The sequence below is a fragment of the Lissotriton helveticus genome, chromosome 2_1 (genome assembly GCF_964261635.1).
Source record: "Lissotriton helveticus chromosome 2_1, aLisHel1.1, whole genome shotgun sequence".
NCBI classification, from domain to species: domain Eukaryota; kingdom Metazoa; phylum Chordata; class Amphibia; order Caudata; family Salamandridae; genus Lissotriton; species Lissotriton helveticus.
The window spans coordinates 997,980,782-997,998,921 of NC_136059.1; the positions used below are offsets into that span (position 1 = coordinate 997,980,782).

Consider the following 18,140-nt stretch of genomic DNA (forward strand, 5'->3'; position numbering starts at 1 on the left):
TTCGCAGTACTACCAGTCTACTGTAGAGGAAATGGAGGTATCGCTGAGTATCTGTCAAAGCAGAAGAGGCAGCAACCCACAATGATCTGTTCATGTAGAGAATTCCATTTTGCAAATCAGGTTAATTAATAAAGTGTTTATGGACTAAATAATGCACGTGCTAGGAAAAAAGGGAGGTTACATAAAATCAAATGAGTCCGACAACAAAACTGCATCAAATGAAAATAGTAGACCATTCAATAAACAAATCCATCTGTACATAATTTTATTTACATAATACAATATAGGGTAAATGCTGAACAGCATGATTATGTGCAATACATAAATATTAACTATCTGTACATGTTTGCATATCTAAGAACTGAGAACTTAAGTACATAAGTTTTAAAGCAAAAAAGCTTGATGCCTTTAAGTAAAACTAGGACTGAACACTGGAGTAAAATCATAAAGTAAAGACTTTTGTACATAACTATTTACAAATTAGAACAGGCATTACCACAATACTACTCTAAAGTTGTACATGTTTATATATAAAAACCCACAAACTTTCATACATCACAAGAAAACCTTCCATTAGAACACAGAAGTGATACCAGACAAGCATCAGTGAAGTATACTGCCTTTTCTAGAGTTTTGTACAAGATGCAGCCCATGCAATACACCCAAGAACACTACAGTCCTACACCCAAGAACAGTTAAAATGATTAAGCATCCTCAAAGAACCACTTAACAGCAGCCTTGGTATACCAATTGTTTCACAGTTTAAAAATAAAGAAATAGGTCACCTGCACACAAACAAAAGGTGAAATTTAATAGCAGTTTGAGATTAGTTTGTCAATGCACATCACATGCCAACTTAATTCAACAGCTGAAGCTACCATCAATGGCGTAGCGTGGAGACTACGGAGGAATTGTACTAGCGAGACAACCAGTATGTGCAGTGGGAAGCCAAATGGCAAGCTTCAAAAGTCACTCACCAACTTAATTTAAGTTGGTAAAGATTATGCAGCTTTGAGTCAGTAGGAAATTCATAGAACCATTACACAATGGCTGTCCTGCGACACTCTGGTGAAACACTGCATTCTGCTTCCAATGCCATGTACGATGACAAACTAAAGTTTGCAGTATCAATTTTGATTACAGGCACATGAACCAAATTACAGGTAACTGTTGCACACATTTCTTTTGGCACGCAAATAACGAAAATTGGTAGTTCCCCAACAATCCATTTATTCTGCAGGCAATGCATGGGGCTGAGGGAATATTAAGAACTGGGCTGCATCTCTTCAAATCTGCCTGTAACATACATACATCCTAAAAATTGACTAAAGAAAAACAAAAGTGAACATCAAAAGGAAAATGGCCATGCATCTGCTCTTTAATGTCATCCTAAGAACTATTAAAATAAAACAGAGTCTCTTCATAAGTAGCAACTTTATATTCTTTGAATCTTTTCAGCCACAACAACTGGATTTTCTTTTCTGATTTTTGCTGCAGCTTCTGCCTTGTAGTCATAGGGGCAGTTATGTTTGTCAGAGTAACGGTGAAGTCCACAAAATAAGTTACCACAACGGCAGTCAAATCCTATTGGGGAATAAAACAAATAAATTGTCAGAGATACTATGAAGGTTTTTTTTTTTTTTTTTTTAGAGATATTACATTGTGCAAAAAAAGCCACTATGAATAAAGGAATTAAGAGCGAGGAGTGTTATTCATGCAAAATAACACAAGCTTGAATTAAGTCTTGGCACAACTGATCACGGCAGCAAGCCCAGTAGTGCCTAGGAACACCACTTTTTCCAGCAGCTGCTGTAAGTTAGCAGATGCTTTGAGCTCTAAATAACCCGGTCGTCACGTTCCTAGCTTTTAGATTTGCAATAAGCATAGGAGGATTGAGGAAGGGCGGATGACCATTACCCTCACATGTATGCCGAGTTCAATTAAGGGGGAATGACTGCGTAATGTTAGAAGAAATGTGCTGAGAATGAACAAAATGAGAACTAGAACAGCTATATCATGCTGTTGTCCTAGCCAAAAAAACAAGCATTTCCAATGCAATAGGTCTCGCATTTACAAGAGTTTTGTAAATACGACACCTATTGCATTACAAATGCTAGTTTGTATAAACACCAGTTCAGCACTTACTGTCGGCTACGCCCCTTTCCATAGATAGAGGTGTCAACAGAAAGGGGCGTGGCCATCATTAAAGTGATCGCACGGTATGGGGCGCTGTTACAGAAAAAAGCATTTGTCAAGTTCACAAACAAATGCTTTTTTTGTAAATGTGTCCCATACTAGGATCTCACTTCAATAGCGGCCTTGACCCTTTTAGACATAGCTCGTCTAAGGAAAGGGGATCAGCCAACAGTAAAGAGCAAGTGCATCATGGGACAATAAAACAAAGAAATAGATATTGCAAATAGGTGCCAGGTTGTCGATCTTGTGTCTGTCATTGCTGGGTCGCATACCCCCCTATACCATCTCAGACTGGTTGGCTTCCAACCATCCACTGATCAGTTATAGAGTTTATTTTGATTAAGCACTCCATAAGAAAGCATGCGTTTTCTACTAGTGCTTCCTGAGTGTTCCTGCCAGATGCCCTTCACGGTCCTACACATGCCGTGATACTCATGTCCAAGAAGGACCCAGCCACGCACCCCCTCCAAATTGCACTCCATGTTGTTCTCTGCCCTTCCCATGCTGCTTACCTTCTGTTGCAGTCAGTGTTCTTTTCTCAATGTGCACTTGCCCTCTAACCCCCCCCTTTAACCCCCACCACTGTTGCTCTTCTGTGATGCTTTGCCCGCTCGCCTCATTCGATCCTCTGTTACACCCAACACCTGCAGTCTTTAAATGTCTCATTATGCAGAAAAAACCCATCCGTATAGAGATTAGACAGACAAAGTAATTAAATTGCACTTGTGTCAATCCGTGGGCATTCCGACGCATGCACTCAAGTATTGCATGTGCATTCCAGTGGAATGAAGACGTCCAGCAGTGCCCGTGCCACCTCATGCTCAATTTATTTTTGGACCATGCTGCACATCATTAGGAAAAAGCCTGGTGCTGTACACTATTGCTAAAGGGTATGAACAGAGCCAATAGGTCTCATGGGAAATGCCAATGCTTGTTCCAGATGGTGGGAAAGGAGTCATTCATGAAGCAAAACGTATATATAGTTCTCAAACCTAAACTGTTCTTTTCTGCAAGATAAACAGTCTACCCCTTCCTCATCCCTCACATAAACTCAATAGAGAAAACAAACTGAAAATGAGTAATTTGAGACGTTCTAATAAAGTCATAGCTATTCAAGTTAGTACCCTGCTGTGTTGCCTAGACTCTTCTGGGCATACGAATCTAGTTTCTATCTTTTGAGAAAGCGCGATACCCAGAGCCTTTGCTCATCAGTTTCAAGGCCAGCGGGAAGCTATGGAATAAAGACAACGCTCAGCAGAAAATGGTCTGTATGCCCAGCAGCGGGAATGTTTGCCTCTCTCCCAATAACTCCATAATGGCAGTTTGGCAAGTGATGTTTGGAGTCTAAGCCTGAACCTGACAGTTTACAGGAAGGTTCCTACTACAAATCCTGGCGTTCCCAAAACACTCACATGACAACGGAGCAGAAACTCTTGCCAAGCTGTTGAACAAATCACAGGCGAAAGATGTACAGCCCATGATTAAGGGGGAGCATGGGTATGTTGACTCCTTACAACCAAAGTCTCATTGAAGAGCCAGTGAGGATAAGAAGTTAGGAGAAATACTATGGCCTATGTAGGATTATGACAGTCCCTCCCACTTACCCATCGCAAAGTACTAACATCTAACAGATGCATCAAACAGTTAAACTACCTGTAAGGCCGATCTTCTTTCTACACATAAAACATCTGTTTTTCTTTGGTTTAGGCAACTCTGGAGACTTTTCTTCACTCGTGTACGGTTGGGATACTGATGGACTTGGTTGCGTTACAACTAAAAATGTAAAGAGAAAAAGAAATCAGATTTATGCATAAAATAAAATGGACTAGAATATTTGAGCAAAATAAACAAGCTTTACAAATTTTTAAAGGTAAACAATTTCCATCTTGCGATTACTTGTACAGACAGAAGTTTAGCAATAAATATGTCTACTCCAACCCATCCCCTAAATGTCAATAAAGCCGTATCAGAAAAAACCCAAAAAAAAACCCACCAAGATTTATTCTACGAATGGATAGGTGCTCAAACCCCTCTCCCTTACATTAACTAAAACCAATCATTACAAGGTGCGGGAAAACAATCTCAACTTCAAAGTAAAATTATCACAGATCATAAACGGGAATGAGAAAATTAAGATACTCAAAACAATCACTGCTCATCTCAAAACTAAGAACTACAAGAGTCTGGCTAGTTAAACTGAATAGGTATTCTACATGCATCATTGAATTTTCGTATAGTGGCTTATGACAAAGGTTTAATTTGTTTTTTGTCCCCAACATACCTGCGAGACCAAGCAAAGTGTGTACAACGTTACTAGGCACCATACAGGATTCAAAAAAACAAGCCCCGCAGTAAACAAAACTGAGTGGAGAGGCACATCATTCAAAATTTTCATCTACACAAAAACCAATCTGAACAGCAGCAAATGCCTACAGAGCAAAGAGCGTAGCATTTTCAGCATATAAATATATTTCATTTCCCCCAGCTGGCCATAAAACCTAGGTTAATAGCTCATAGATTTTTTCCAGGGAGGGGAGAAATGTAAAAAAAAAAAAAAAACTCCGTGATCAGGATCTAATTGAACAAAGATGTCATAAACAAGGCCATCTACCAGATCTCATTTTTTCAAATATAACGGATATGATAACAGAGGACCCCCATAGAGATTATATTGTCAGATCACAAAATACCCTTCCAACTATGCAATACAAATACCAAAGTCACTTCACCTTACCAATCCAGACTTGCATGTAACTGGGCGAAGCTGGACGTGGAAGCATGGCAGAGAATGTTAACCAGCTCAAACCCTGACCTGGTCAGATCTTTCAAGCACCTATAATAGCTTTGCGGTATGGATGTTAAATGCCCTAAAATATTTTGGTACCTCTGAGGCAGAGGTAAACACCTAAGAGATAAGGCTCCTTGGTTCGCGACAAAACTTAAAGACCGAAACAATAAAAAATAAGGAATTTAAAAAAAAAAAAAAAAGAGAAAAATGAAACGGAAGAAAAAAGGTATGAGGTCATTGTCAGACATCTAAAAGAAGGCTGTACAAAAATAAAAAAAACACATTAAGCTATTAGAGGGCCACGAATAAAGTACTTTGCTCTAAAGATTGATAGTGCAGCAAACTCAAGGAACAGCTCCATCTAGTGAGCAGTATGACAAAACCAGAAAATAGCAAATCTGGACACAAAAGGCGGGCCAGCGGCCTTGATCCTCCTGGATTTTGAGCACAGCTTTTGACAGTCACATCCGGGGTTAGTCAAAATGCTGAAAGATTCAGGTATATCCGGATAACAACTAAAATTGCTTAACTCCTTCCTCCAAAATAAAACATTCAAAGTATGTGAAGGAGTAGTACAATCAGAAATTACATTTCTAAAATTCATGTTGCCTCAGGTCTCCTCCCTAACCTGTACGTCACGTCCCAGGAGGTCAGAAAGAGTCTAGGCTTCTCTTCAATATCCTAAGCAGATGATACACAGATCATCTCACTTTCATCACAAACTGACAAACCTGCTGTCCAACTAAAACCATTGACTGGATGGCAGCGAGCAGGAAAAAGGCGATGGACGGGACATAACCCCACAAGGTGGCTGGAGATGAACTGGCCAAACTTTCTGGGCAGTTAACTAACCCCAAATCAGAGGTTAAAAGACTAAGGTTTGGCCTCGAAGCTCTCAGTGGCATCTCAAGCAAATAAAAAAAAAAATTAAAAAAAAAAACCCAGACCTGGCAACCTGCTTTGGCCTGCTCAGAACACTGAGAAAGCTTCTGAACTGTGTACCTGAACCACTGTAGTTCAAGGATTAGCCATTTCACAACTACTATGGTTGCTCCCTACACCAGGTAAGCCCCAAGGCTGTCATAAAAAGACTAAACGTTATCCAAAAGTTCACAGCCCACATACTGATGAAAATGCCCAAAATCTGCAACTATGGCCCTGCCAAGCCTGCATTGGCTGCCAGTGCTTAAACGATTACATGTTAAAGCACTGGGCTTAGATCATCGAGCAATGTACAAAAAGGGTCCAACGCAAAATCATTCTTGCACCCTACAATACATCAAGAATGCTGCACTCCGACCAGCAGCTGTTTGCAGTAGCCCAGATAAAGAGAGCTAGCAGGGAAGGAAGCTCCTTTGCCTTCCTGCTCCCCCCCCCCCTCCAACAGCTCTGAAACGCACTCCCCACATCACTTAATGAAAACTGAAACCAAACCATAATTTAGGAAATTGGTAATAGCAGTACTATTCAACTTAACCAAATCTTTGAGAAGTACCTGTAGCTTGTTAGCGCTGGGAGGCCCTTCCGGGTAGCCATGCACTCTAGAAATTCCACTGTTACTCCACAAACTGGAGTCTGAACTCGAAACCTCAACCTCGAAAGCATCCTCCTCGCGGAGTGTTTTAATGTAGGTACCTTCAGCTTCATTAAAGCGTCCTTGCAGGTGGCAAAAGCTTACAATAGATACAGAGGAAAGGAGGGGCACGCCCACAACGTATGATGCATAGTACTTTAAACATAAAGCTGGCTAACTGCAGTAATTCACTTGATCCAGTGGGAGAAAGTTTAATTGAACAGAGTGGTTACTTTCATCAAGCCTAGCGTCTTGACTCGGGCACAAATACCAGCATATAAACCACGGGGGAAAAGATACTTCATTAGCTTAGTCCAAACGTGAACATATGATAGCCAGTGTCTTGCCATCCTATATAGGACAAAAGGACAACCATATATGTTTTTTCCAAATTGAAATAGCTAATACATACCTAGAACGAAATGAAGATTTCATTCAGTTAAGGTACTAAATGTATTCACATCAGAAGGAAAAAGTGAGTCTGCCCTGCCAAGATTTAATGCGATCTCCAGAACACCATAGTAGTGTGCAGTGAGCATTCACCAAACTATGGTGCTGTACCCCTTTGTCGCATCTTCACTTTCTGCTCTAACTATTGCAGAGTAAATCTACTAAAGGGAATACAAATGAACACTGGATTACTCTATTGCACGAGGCTCGCACATGCGAAAGAAAACTTTTAATCATTGCAATTTATTTAAAGCATCTTTAATCCTAAACTGAACTCCTTGGTACACAAAATACACATACTAGAATATAAAAACTACCAGAATAGGATGTATGAGGCCACAACAAGGGTCATTTCTGGGTCATACTGCTGTGAGCTCCTTGGACTCTTGTAATGGACCCCATACGTGCAGTAAAAAATCCCACAAAGTAGGAGAGGGCAATACGCGATCTCTACACTCGACTCAATATCTGATGTTACTGCAAAATCTAGTTATTACAGGGTCAAATCAAATACAGAAACCAAACTGAGTCCTACCTCTACATAAAAATCACTTTACCTGGCATCTGACCTTTACATGGATATGGGAGAAAATTTAAATAGGTCTATCCTATTGCAATCACAAATCTTCACAATTTATGATCAGAACTACCACTTATGGTTCCTAACTGGCTACAGACGGAGGCAACTTGTGCTCATGTTAAGTGCTTAGGAAAGCACTTGTTCTGTCAGTACAGCTTTGTGGAAGACGGATACAACATAGTTACAACAACCATAAGCTTTTTGATTCGGGGAGCTGTAATATTAAAGTCAGCTTTAGCTCCCTTCCCCTGAATGATCTTTAAGAACAACAATTTTTGCTCCACAAGTATTTTCAGATTTATTTAACACTGAGGGAGAGAGCTTTGCTCAGCATTTCTTTTTTTTTCTTCTTTTTTTTTTTAAACAGTTGCTACTTGCATCATCCATCTACTATAGATGGGAGCTCCTAACAAAACCCACCACCAACTATGCAACTCAAATTGACACCAAAACCTAAACATGCTGAAAAAGGAAATAGGGGCAGTCGAACGAGGTGGCAAGTTAGTGCAATGGCAACTAGGATCGTGATCCCAGTTCCAATTTCACCTGACCCCATCCCATGACCAGAACAATTTGCTACAGCTCAAATTTCACTGTGCACATTAGTGTAATAGTTTCACATAACACTTCGGACAATATGGTCTCATAACGAAATTTAACATCAATTTTCATAACAATTTCACCGATATGTTCAACCCTCATTCTCTCCCCCAGTGTTACAAGCAAAAACAAAGTTTCCCTCTAAAATTGTTATTGCATACCTGGCTCAGACTCCACTTTTGCAGATGTGAAACTTTCATCTCTTGAAATGCTCATTTCAGTCATTTGCTGTGTAACAGGCAAGGCAGACCCAAGTACACTTCTAGAGAGCCAAAAAAGAAACAGAAGTATGCTTAATACAGGATACCAAATCCATGTCAATGCAACTTGCTCTTTAAACAAGAGATCCAAAACGTCCTCTGCAAAAATATATGCTCTAGTTTAATGAAAACAAAGCCATAGATCAACTAAGGCAATAAAGCCACAAAAAAATTAAAATACAAGAAATACAAAGTGGATTCAATACCATTACCATACAGACATCCTATTGCCACCAGTTAACATTTGATCCAATAACGGAAGAAAAAAAAATGCAATACTGGAGAGTCCTGCAGCACATCAACTTGATAAAGTCTCAGGTTAGCCATAAATTAGAATAGTAAAAGTACAAATTGCTTGTGCACACATAACATGCCTTGTTTCAATGACAAATATGAAACCTTCAATACGCTTTTTGTTCCCAGAACCATCTACGAACTTCAAAAGTTTTCAAACTGTGAAATCTGGTAGGTTACTTCTGAGGGATTGGGAAGAATCTGAATGCTCAGCTACGTGAAGCATGAATGACAAAGAAGTCTCCCGAAAGCTCTGGCATATGTATATTCAAAATTGTTTTCTGTGTAAGCTAGTGCCCTATTTATCCGATACTCAAGTAGCAAAGCTCTGGTTTGATCTTCATGCCATTTATACAGCGCACGGCTACGTCCAACGGTGGTGTCCTGGCGCTAACAGCAGATATGAAACAAGAGGGGGAGGAACAGACTAAGGTAGGCCGAACAGCCAGGTTTTCAAAGCCTTCCTAAACATAAGTTCTGACTCAGCCTTCTGTAGGTGGTCAGGCACAGAGTTCCAAAGAGAAGCAGTTTTCACTGAGAAAGCTTGACCGCCAATTCTAGCTGTTACGAAGCGAGGAATCCGGAGCAATTCCTGGAGATTCGATCTCAAAACCCTGGTCTGGCGGTATTTCTTGAGTCTCTGCTTCAGGTTTCCTGGGCCAATGTCTCTTGTTGCTCTATAAGCAAAGGACAGCGCCTTGAAGTCTATTCTCCTTTTGACCTGCTGCCAATGGAAGCTACGGAAATGAGGGGAGATATGGTGACAGAGTGGCACGTTTTTAATAAGCCTAGCCACAGCGTTCTGAATAGTTTGCAGTTTCCTAATCAAGTAGGCTGGGAGACCCAAATACATGGTTAGCATAGTCAAGCTTATACATATCTAGCGCGTGGATCACCGTATTCAGGCAATCCATAGGCAGGAGGTGAAGGAATCTCCGCAAGACTTTGTTTCCAGAAGCACGATGAACAAACATGGCCAATCTTACCCGAGGTTGGAATCAAATTTAAAAGCTAGATTTCTAGCTGAAGTAACTGGAGGATTTAGCTCCGTCTGCCACTAGAGTTGGTACCATGGAGAAGGTTGGTTGAAAAACAATACCTCCGTTTTGTCGGCATTTAATTTCAAGCAACTGTCTGTCATCCAAAATGAAATGTTGTTCAAACCGGGCTTAAAACCGTAAAACGCTGCCTCTGCGTGATCTTAAAAAGAGAACACCAGATGAGTTTTGTCAGCATGAAAGCACCCGCACCACATTGCTCGACTAACAATGCGAGAAGGGTGGGGGTGGGGGGGGGGCAGCTGGGTGACTCCACACATGAGGACCAGAAGAGGAGACATGGAGCGGAGAAATACTTGCGCATTGAGAAATGAGCAGAACCAAGCAAGGGTGGTTCCCGTCACTCCCAGATGCTCCAGTCTTTCCAGCAGAATCTGGTGCGATAGTGTCAAAAGCTGCAGACAAGTCCAGCAGCACAAGCACTGCACAGCTACCCTGGTCTAAGGATTCACATATAGTTTCCGCCACTTCCAGCCGAGCAGTTTCTGTGCTGTAGCCCGATCTAAAGCCAGATTGGGAATCATGTAGATGGTGGTTAGCCTCCAGGAAGTCAGATAACTGCCTCTGAACTTCCTCCTCAAGGATTTTGGCAGGAGAGATAGGCCAACAGTTCTTAAGTACTGCCGGATTTGCATCCTCTTTGAGGATCAGCAGGACATATGCCTTTTTTCAAATGGAAGGCTACCTGCACGTTGGCAGGGAAGCAATCCAGATGGGGTTTAATGGAGGGTTGAGCCAAGAGGCGAACAGCTTGAAAAATCTAGCTGGTCAAGGGGTGAGCCAGATTAAATTTTCTTCAGTTCCAAAAGGGATGCTTCTGGTCAGAATGGGAGAAATTCGGTCCATACTTTGGAGTGGTCTGGAGAAGGTAAAGTCATGGTAAGGGACCCCATCAAGGGGAAGAGGGGTAAATAGCTTGAACCTTCTCCTGGAAGAAGATAGAGAAGTTATCACAGAGTGGCTAAAGGAGCAATGGTACTCTTCACGGCTTGTGGGTTAATGAAGCCTTTCACAATCTTAAAGACTTCTTTAACGGACGTATCAGAAGCCATTATTTGATTGGCAATGTAGTTCCTGAATGTATAGCGTTTTAGCCCATGGAATTTTTTTGGGAGCTGCTTTGTAGGCACACGTGGCCTCTGAATTGTAGGTTTTCCGCCTAGCATGCTCTAGCTTCTTACATAAGCTTTTCTCCAAGCGGAGTTCTGTAGTGAATCAAGGGGCAGATGGCCTAATCCTGGCTAATTTCATAGTCTTATTTGGTGCAACATTAGCAAGGGCTGAGGTGACCCAGCAGTTGAAAGTAGATGCATCGTTGCTGGGGTCACCGGTGCCTCCTTTGAGTCCTATGATGGACAACAGCTCATTTTGAAAGAGAAGACAGGTGCATTAGATTAGCTAAGCCCTGTTACCACACAATTAAGATTCTGAATTCAATTGCCTACATACTTGGTATAAGTTAGCCCTTTGCAGATCCATTGCTCCATCCTCAGCGGTGGATGTGAAGGCCTAACAACCTAGAATGCCCAAGTACAGCATTGTTTAATGTTGTTAGGGGGTGCAAATGGCAAAACAATTACCAAATTCATGCACATGGCCAGAGTCAGAAACACGTCTCTTATATGAATTTAACAAAGAGGGTCCTGCTACAAGAGTATAATGTAGTAGAAGTAATTAAATGTCTTAACATACCATAAACATACCCTCCCTCAGCCCCACTCCAAAAAAAGGTCAGCAAAACGACCCGCTGCTAAGGTTACAATTACCTTGATTTTTCTGACGTGCTGCCTGCAGCACCTTCACAGTTGCTTAAGCTTTCTACTCGCTGTGCAGGTGAATCTGAGGTAGGGCTGTTCGAACCACTAGCTGAACCTGCAGATATAAAACATTTAGACTAGCAGTCAGATTTTGTAAAGATTTGATGCCATGGTTAAGTAGTAAGAACGCAAACAGTGTAGTTTAACTTGCGAGTCATAGACCTAAACATTAAACTACCTGCAAAAAGAGTCCAGGCATGGATACCCAGACCATGCGTACCTTCAATTGTGAGCACCTAGCCATTTGAACGTGGCACAAATAAAAGGCTGGCTTGAATGTTTGGCTATTCTTAGGCAACACTTACACACTTACCCATGGGACTCATTCTGCCGCTGTTTTGTCTCTGAAGATGTTCTTTGTAACACACCGAGCACATTCCATTTGTCCTGGGATTCCCATAAAAGCCGCACCCCGTGTTACAGAGCATAGGCCCTTGTGTTTGGTTGGTCTCCTGAGCCATTGTGCTGTAAAACAGAAAATCCAGACATTGGATTTGGTCGGACTTCAGAAACTCTACATTCAAGGAAAGAAAAACATCAAACGCATCCCAAGTCATTTTGTGCCAGATTTCCAACAGGGGGCTCAATATCGGGAAACAAGATGTAGAGCCAAATGCAAATGTCATCAACAAGCAAACAAACGTCCCAAACAAACACACAAGTCTCAGGTAACAAGTTTGATTCTAACACCTTAATATGGCATCCGCCGTGCACAAAGTCTCAAGGGCTCCCAGAGTCGCCAATACACAGCAAAGTTTCACATAGAGTACACCCCAACATCCTCACAGGCTGTGTTGCGCAAAACACGAACGAGTACCATGTACGAGCTGCAGGGGGTGCAATGATAGTACAAGAAGGTAAAAGACTGAGCAGTGGTTCCCAAACAGACCAGCGGCTCCATTAACCTATTGGCTGCGGCTCCCCATTGTTACTTTTTAGGTCTCGCCTGTCGATGCGCATGCGCATCGAGCAAGCGAGACTATAGGGGCTCATCCAGACTTTATCTAACTTGCAAGGAATCGTGGCGATTCCTTGCAGTGCCCGTGACTTTTAAGCTCAATGCGCATGTGCATTGAGCTTAAAAGCGCGTGCACATGCCCCCAGCCGCCTGCCTTGCCTACTCTCTCTCACAGCCTCCCCCAGCTCCGCCCCCTCACTACTTGATTGCACGGCCGCTAGGCCGTGCCTCCCCTACTCTCCTCCCCCCTCCTCCTCTCCTCCCCTGCCTGCCTGCCGCTAGGCCGTGCCTCCCCTACTCTCCTCCCCCCTCCTCCTCCTACTGCCGTGTCGCACCTCTCCCCTCTCCGCCCCCTCCCCTGCCAGCCGTGTTACGGTGAAAGGCTTGTTTGTTTATTTTACCCGCCGTGTCTCTGCTGCTTCCCCCTGTCCTGTCTCTCCTCCTCTCCCTCCCCCCCACCACTCCCATCAAGTCCCTCTGGCCCTTCCCTCCTCCCCGGACCCCTCCTCCCCTGCCCCCTCCACCCTTTCTTGTTTCTTTTCTTGGCATAGCTGATGACGTTGGTGGCCTCTGCTGCGCGAGCTCAGTGATGAGCGCAGACTTTACCCGAAGGTGTCAGAGCGCTTGTTTAACTAGCCGCCTCTTCCCGGCTAGCCCCACACTCCTCTGTGATCCTCAATAGAGAGCAGTCCTCGCACAGCCACGATAATGGAGAACAGGGTGTTCTGCTTTTCCGCCTTCTACTCGTCGGCCCTGGTGACCCCCCCTGACCTGTGCACGTGAGCTAGCCTGATGGACCCTCCCCCCCCCCCCCCCCATCACTGGCCTAACACTCCCTGCTGGCATGTGTGAGTAAGTGTGATGGAACCGCACACCCCTTGTGGCATGTGTTCCTCAGTGTGATCGACACTGCCCCAGGCTTGTGCCCTTGCCCCCCTCATCCTGCCCACCCCCACCCCCCCATTGACTGATTCTTACCAAAGTTCGAGGGGACCATTAAGAGGAGACAGTTCTAGCCGGTCACATTGGGTGTGAGGTATTGCGGGTGTCTCGTGTGTGTTTGTCCGTGTGTTCGACTGTACATGTCTCTACGTGCGTTTGTGTATTTCTTTCTGTCTGCCTAGTTGTGTGCCTGTCTGCGGGAGTGCATTCGGACTGTGTGTCCCCATTTGTTTATGTGTGTGTGTGTGTGTGCGTTTGTGTATATTCCCCATCGAGGATCTTATCCAGTCTTTCCTCAGCCTGCAGCCGATTGTTTCTTTCTCCTGTTTGTTGGTTGCCTCTCCACAGTACTCCCTCTGTTTCATGTAGAATTTACAGCGCTTTGGAGCCCTCTGAGGCGCTGCACAAAGACCGCGTTATGGTACTGAGCAGATTATGCCAAATTTCCCTTCCTTCTGTTGCTCCTCGACCTGGGGCGCGCGGACCTGGGCGCTGGCTGACCCTCCCCGGGCCGAGGGGCGGCGCTGTCCACTCTCCGCCAGCTGGACCCCCCCCCGACCTGTGTACGTGATCTAGCCTGATGGACCCTGCCCTCCCCCCCTTTCACTGGCCTAACACCCCCTGCTGGCATGTGTGAGTAAGTGTGATGAACCCTCACACCCCCTGTGGCATGTGTTCCTCAGTGTGATCGACACTGCCCCAGGCTTGTGCCCTTGCCCCCCTCATCCTGCCCCCCCACCCCCCCCCCCATTGACTGATTCTTACCAAAGTTCGTGGGGACCATTAAGAGGAGACAGTTCTAGCCAGCCACATTGGGTGTGAGGTATTGCGGGTGTCTCGTGTGTGTTTGTCCGTGTGTTCGACTGTACATACCTCTACGTGCGTTTGTGTATTTCTTTCTGTCTGCCTAGTTGTGTGCCTGTCTGAGGGAGTGCATTCGGACTGTGTGTCCCAGTTGGTTTATGTGTGTGTGTATGCGTTTGTGTATATTCCCCATCGAGGATCTTATCCAGTCTTTCCTCAGCCTGCAGCCGATTGTTCCTTTCTCCTGTTTGTTGGTTGCCTCTCCACAGTACTCCCTCTGTTTCATGTTGAATTTACAGCGCTTTGGAGCCCTCTGAGGCGCTGCACAAAGACCGCGTTAAGGTACTGGGCAGATAACGCCAAATTTCCCTTCCTTCTGTTGCTCCTCGACCTGGGGCGCGCGGACCTGGGCGCTGGCTGACCCTCCCCGGGCTGAGGGGCGGCGCTGTCCACTCTCCGCCAGCTGGTCTGTTGAACAAGGTAAGTGGTCTGTGTTTACTTTTCCAGAGCGCGGCGCCAACCACGTGTGTATTATAATGTTGGACTTATGCTTTTTTGTGAGACTGTGATTTTAATGCACAAAGTGTTGTTTTTATGTTGCATGTAGGGTGCTGTGAGCATAGGAGTGTGCATCCCAGAGCAGCCCGGGGACTGCAGCCTGGAGGGTGTTTTTCTTCCTTACACCCAAGCGCATGCCTTTCAGCCAGAATTTAATGGATATAAGTGTGTGCACAATTACATGTTGGTGGTATGCTTAGCCAGGGCTTGGTGGTATGCTTAGCCAGGGCTGTTGTATGCAGTTAGGGAGTGCAGGCATGGGAACTGTTTCTGCAATGATGCAGGAATAGTGTTCAGGGTGATGTGGCCCCATGACATTAATGTAGGTCCTTGCCCTGTTCCCCTGACTTTTGCATCAAGGAGAAACTATGGCATTGTCATACACAATGCCAATAACTCAAACTTTAATGCTGCGAGACCTATTGCATTGTAAATGCTTGTTTTCGGAGGGGGAGGTGCATGTAAGCCAGAACCCGGGAGTACTTCCATTTTTCTCCCTCAAAATAATCAGGATGAAGCTAATGAAGGTATTCTAATCATATACGCAGGGTGTATTACTATCGCGGCACTAGTAAAATATTCCTAGTCACACTTCTTTGCCCATGCATTTTTTTTTTTTAGAGAACCCCCTCAACTTTATCCCACTTACAGTACTAGACAGCACCCCATGCATGTAAACCCCATTGCCCAAAGTGCTTCTAAACTTGAATATTTGCTAGTTTTGACGGCGCACCAGGGAGCCACGGTGCACAGATTGGGAACCACTGGATTAGAGTTTGTGTGCATATTTTTAGAACAGGGGGGGGGGGGGGGGGGGAAGAGAGATTGCACAGGGCCATTTCCCTTATATACCCGAACATGTAAAGTTTTGGGGTGGGGGACCCCAACATAATATTGGGGCAACCTTGATCAGCACTGAAGAGTTTCGATTTTTGTGGTGGTAGCAGTCCTGGACAGCATCCACGCAGAAGTTACAATGCTGCCTACATGTGCTCACTAAAGCGCCAAAATATGGTTTGACAGAATGAATCGTTCTAGATGGTTAGCAGAATTAAATACTCACTACATTTACCGGCAGGCCATCTTCATCTGTATGAATCCTAGCAAGGCTGGTTCTCCCTTCCCAGGTAAAGGAAACAGTACCACTGAACTGCGCAACGGTAACACCTGATATTTAAAGTGCTTATGCAGAAGCGTGGTTTGTATTACTGTTAGAAACAGACTAGGATATGCACGTACGGCATGCTTCTGCCTTCCAGTGAGCGGCTAAATAACTGCAAATTAGGTGGTATATACAAGTGCCAGAGTAGTGTCGGACCCATTTCTGACGACAGATGATACTAGCTTCTAAAGGGATCGTGCACTCCCCACAAAGTGTAGTGGTTCCAATAGTTCCTCTGATGCGACTGAAATATTTCACATTGAATCTACTGTACTGGTATTTGTCCAAAACTTTGCACCTTATTGGTTTACTACATTACTGTTACCACCCATCTTGCTTCCCGATTTCTAGCTACACAAAAACAAGCATTGGCAAATTAACAAGTCCGGCATTACCGTGCCAATTAAAGCAAGAGCATGCGCAAACACGGTTTCACAGGATAATGCCAGGCTTTGCAAATGTAGGTGGGGGGGGGGGGGGGGGGTGGAAGAGAGGAGTTAACATAAAACGGCTGTGTATGGAACACACAAAAGAGCTGGAAGGGACCATGTCTACTGTGTGATGGAGTGTACTTTTCAGATGACAAAGAGTCCCTAATGCATTCCAAAGGAAGCACTTCTTGAAAAGTCAGAAAGCTAAAAGCCGGAAGGACACATCAAAGGCGGCTCCACAGGCGTGGCTCAACTGGGTCACGTTCCTGAGGGGGGCGGACAACATAACAGCAAAACACACACCGAAGACGCACAAACAGTCGACCATGTGGGGATCTTTAGATCGCTACCTGTCATCATCATACAAGCCGCCATGAACATCTGGGGTCACAGGCCGAAATAGGCTAGTGCCAGCAGAGCACCGAGCACATCTCCTACTCAACCTATAACCTAGACTTCTCTCTACTGTCCCCCGGGGTGGCGCGGGGAGCAAGCCGCCTGACAACAAACGCCAAGGAACACCAATGGGCGCAATATGGACTACCAGACTATGAGACTTTTGGACTATGAGACCACGAACTGGGAACTGGCGAACGATCTCAAGAGTATGCAATGCCCCCCCCCCCTCTCTCTTCTTTTCTCTCTTTTCTTCTTTCCACTCATGTATAAGCCTCTTCCATGTATGTAAAATTATATTTTTCTATATACAATAAAGAATTTCAGAAATAAAAAAAAAAAAAGAAAGCTAAAAGCCACAAGTGAGAGAAAGCTATCAGGGTGCAGCTAGAGCACTCTGTGTTTTTAAGAGCTGCCAACCACAATAATAATAATAATAATCCACATTTGTATAGCGCACAATCACCCGTTAGGGTCTCTAGGCGCTGGGGGGCCGTCGGGAAGATTAAGCAAGCTATTGCCCAGAGTCGCATGGTGCTGGGCTAACCTGCCGCCGGAGCCGGGGATCGAACCCTGATCCCCAGATTCCAGCGTCAGTCGCCCTGGCCGCGGCGCCACACCTCTCCCACAGGGCATCCACACATGTGGGTTGTCGACACAAATCTAGTATCCAATTAAAAAATACAGAGTCTACCTTTTTCCAGGTTCGAACCTCCTATCCGAGGTGTTTCAGACACCTGGTGTAACACCTGTTATAATGCATGAACAGACTTGTATCTGTAGAAATAGTGTGGCAACAATAGATATTTAAAAAGTGGTGAATCAATAGAATGAAATGGACGGGGAGGGGGGGGGAATAGAATACTAGTGACCATTCTTAATATTGTGGCTATTCCTGGCATAATAGTGGCCTATCCCAAACCTTCAATATAATCCTGGCATATGCTATAAAACATGACCATTTGCAGATGTTGCCATCCTGGACCATCTACAGGAAAAATGTTGGGGAAATCAAAACTGTATGAACAACAATGAACAGTAAAGGCAAATCTATCCATAAGAGTCAGTACCATGTATGCTAGGTGAAACTGACAATCTGAGGTTTGAGGATTAATAAAGATGAAAATCTGACGTTCTGGGGATGAAATGGTTCTTTCAAAACAGTTCTTTCGTGAAAGAAACCTGCTGTTTGAGGGAAAAGTACTGAGGAGTATGTCCCAACCCTACTAGGAAGTGCAAATATTGCCAGGCACACCCTGAAAGTATTGAAGAA

At 44.3% G+C, this 18,140-nt stretch overlaps 1 protein-coding gene across 2 annotated transcripts in view; it reads right to left on the bottom strand.

The window, feature by feature from the left end:
- Positions 1-248: 248 nt before the first annotated feature.
- Positions 249-18,140, bottom strand: part of ZFAND5 (zinc finger AN1-type containing 5) — a 31,520-nt gene continuing 13,628 nt past the window's right edge. For both annotated transcript variants that reach the window (XM_078675762.1, XM_078675763.1), the window contains exons 2-6: positions 11,930-12,081; positions 11,566-11,671; positions 8,349-8,449; positions 3,850-3,969; positions 249-1,584 (exon numbers count right to left, since the gene is read on the bottom strand). In XM_078675762.1, the coding sequence (XP_078531888.1) occupies positions 1,436-1,584; positions 3,850-3,969; positions 8,349-8,449; positions 11,566-11,671; positions 11,930-12,077 (624 nt within the window). In that variant the 5' untranslated portion in view covers positions 12,078-12,081 and the 3' untranslated portion in view covers positions 249-1,435. The remainder of the gene's footprint in view (positions 1,585-3,849; positions 3,970-8,348; positions 8,450-11,565; positions 11,672-11,929; positions 12,082-18,140) is intronic.